This window comes from Corvus brachyrhynchos, unplaced genomic scaffold (genome assembly GCF_000691975.1).
Source record: "Corvus brachyrhynchos isolate BGI_N302 unplaced genomic scaffold, ASM69197v1 scaffold30, whole genome shotgun sequence".
NCBI lineage: Eukaryota > Metazoa > Chordata > Aves > Passeriformes > Corvidae > Corvus > Corvus brachyrhynchos.
This window is the reverse complement of record NW_008235742.1, coordinates 1,721,949-1,723,372: the sequence shown is the minus strand read 5'-3', so window position 1 is coordinate 1,723,372 and position 1,424 is coordinate 1,721,949. Positions and strand designations below refer to the sequence as shown.

Below are 1,424 nucleotides of genomic sequence, written 5' to 3'. Positions count from 1 at the left end.
GCTTTTTGCTGCCAGCCGCGTGCGATCAGCGCCTCGTTCCGCCTCAGGGACCCCCGGGGTGAGGCCGAAGGGTGACCGTGCACAGCTCGGTTCACCCTGACGCCCGGCAGCGCAGTTCGGGCTGCCGTCGGTGACAGTGACGATGTGCGCGGCACCGAGCCCTCCGCTGAGAGGCCGCGCTGCCGGCAGCAGTAGGAATTTTAAAGGGAAACCGTGAGGTAGGTCATCTCTTAAACAAAGAAATGCAAAGGTGCTAATCTTCGGCCCGCATTTCAGGTAAAATAAGTATTCCAAGTAAAGCATAGTCTTTACCATAGTGAAGCCTGGTCCATCGGAGTTAGACTGGAATTATGTCTAGGCATTTCTGCTTAACACAGAGAAGCTATTCTAAAGACCCTTTCCTAGATGCTTAAGCGGCTACAATGCAGCTCTCCTGTTTTTGCTGGAAATATTAAATCAGCAGTGTTAAATATTGAAGGCATTAGAAGCTCAAAATGGTGCTATGCAACTGACTTGCCCCTCCACCGCATTTATTATTTTTAATGTCAAAAATAATTAGTATTTTAATTCTCAGCTGTAGATGAACAGGTTTGAACAGCTAGAATACTCTGCAAGCTAAAACTCCTCTGTTCCTAGCCTGTTTCCCAAATAACACAATTTCTTTTCTCAGAAAAAAAACCCCAACCCTACCTCTGTAGAGTCTAGCAGATACTGTGATTTTTCGTGACCCTCACTTTCTGTCTGTCCACTGGCTACCCCCTTCGTTGAGTACAGCTTTTTGTCTTCACCTTTAAGGCCTGGATCGCTTCTTGAGCATGCCCTGCCATCTGTCCTATACGGTCAGCCCGTCAGCTTCTGCTCCCTTGATTTCTGGGCACCATTTGCCCACGTATTTTTGAACACACTTCAACGCCGTGCCCCCTTGGGATGAATCCCTCTATTAAATTAAAAAAAAAAAAAAATCGGAAACTCTCTGCAGGGCCCTCTAAGTCTTGCAAAGCCACAGCACACCTAGCAACTGCTAGCTAGTGCACTAGTCGGCGATGCACAACACTCAGTCCCCAAGGGTGACTTCACCAAAGGGGCCTCTGGAAGCCGAGGCAGCGCCCAGGTCCGCACGGCGCCCCGGCGCTCCCCCACGGGAAAGCCGCGTCCGGAGCCGCCACTCCCGGTGCGAAACCCCGGAGCGGAGCTGGCAGGAGCTAAACGTGACGGTGTGCTCACGCCCCGATTTCGCTGCGAACCGCAGGCGTGCACTGCAGGACCAGCCAGGCGGGCTGCACCAGCCCCGGGCAGCCCGGGCGCCGAGCAGGCGACTGGCATCTTGGGGGAGGGAGGGAGGCGTGCGTAGAACGGCTCTGAGGGCGCATGAGCGAGGCGCGCACCGGCTTACGGGGAGCTCCGCGGCCGGCCGGGGCCGCCTC

The 1,424-nt window shown here is 54.4% G+C and overlaps 1 protein-coding gene across 1 annotated transcript in view; it reads right to left on the bottom strand.

Moving 5' to 3' along the window:
* Positions 1-1,323, bottom strand: part of LOC103624567 (G protein-activated inward rectifier potassium channel 1-like) — a 12,755-nt gene extending 11,432 nt beyond the window's left edge. Inside the window, exon 1 of the mRNA XM_008643864.2 lies at positions 1,078-1,323. Within this exon, the coding sequence (XP_008642086.2) occupies positions 1,078-1,323 (246 nt within the window). The remainder of the gene's footprint in view (positions 1-1,077) is intronic.
* Positions 1,324-1,424: the final 101 nt, after the last annotated feature.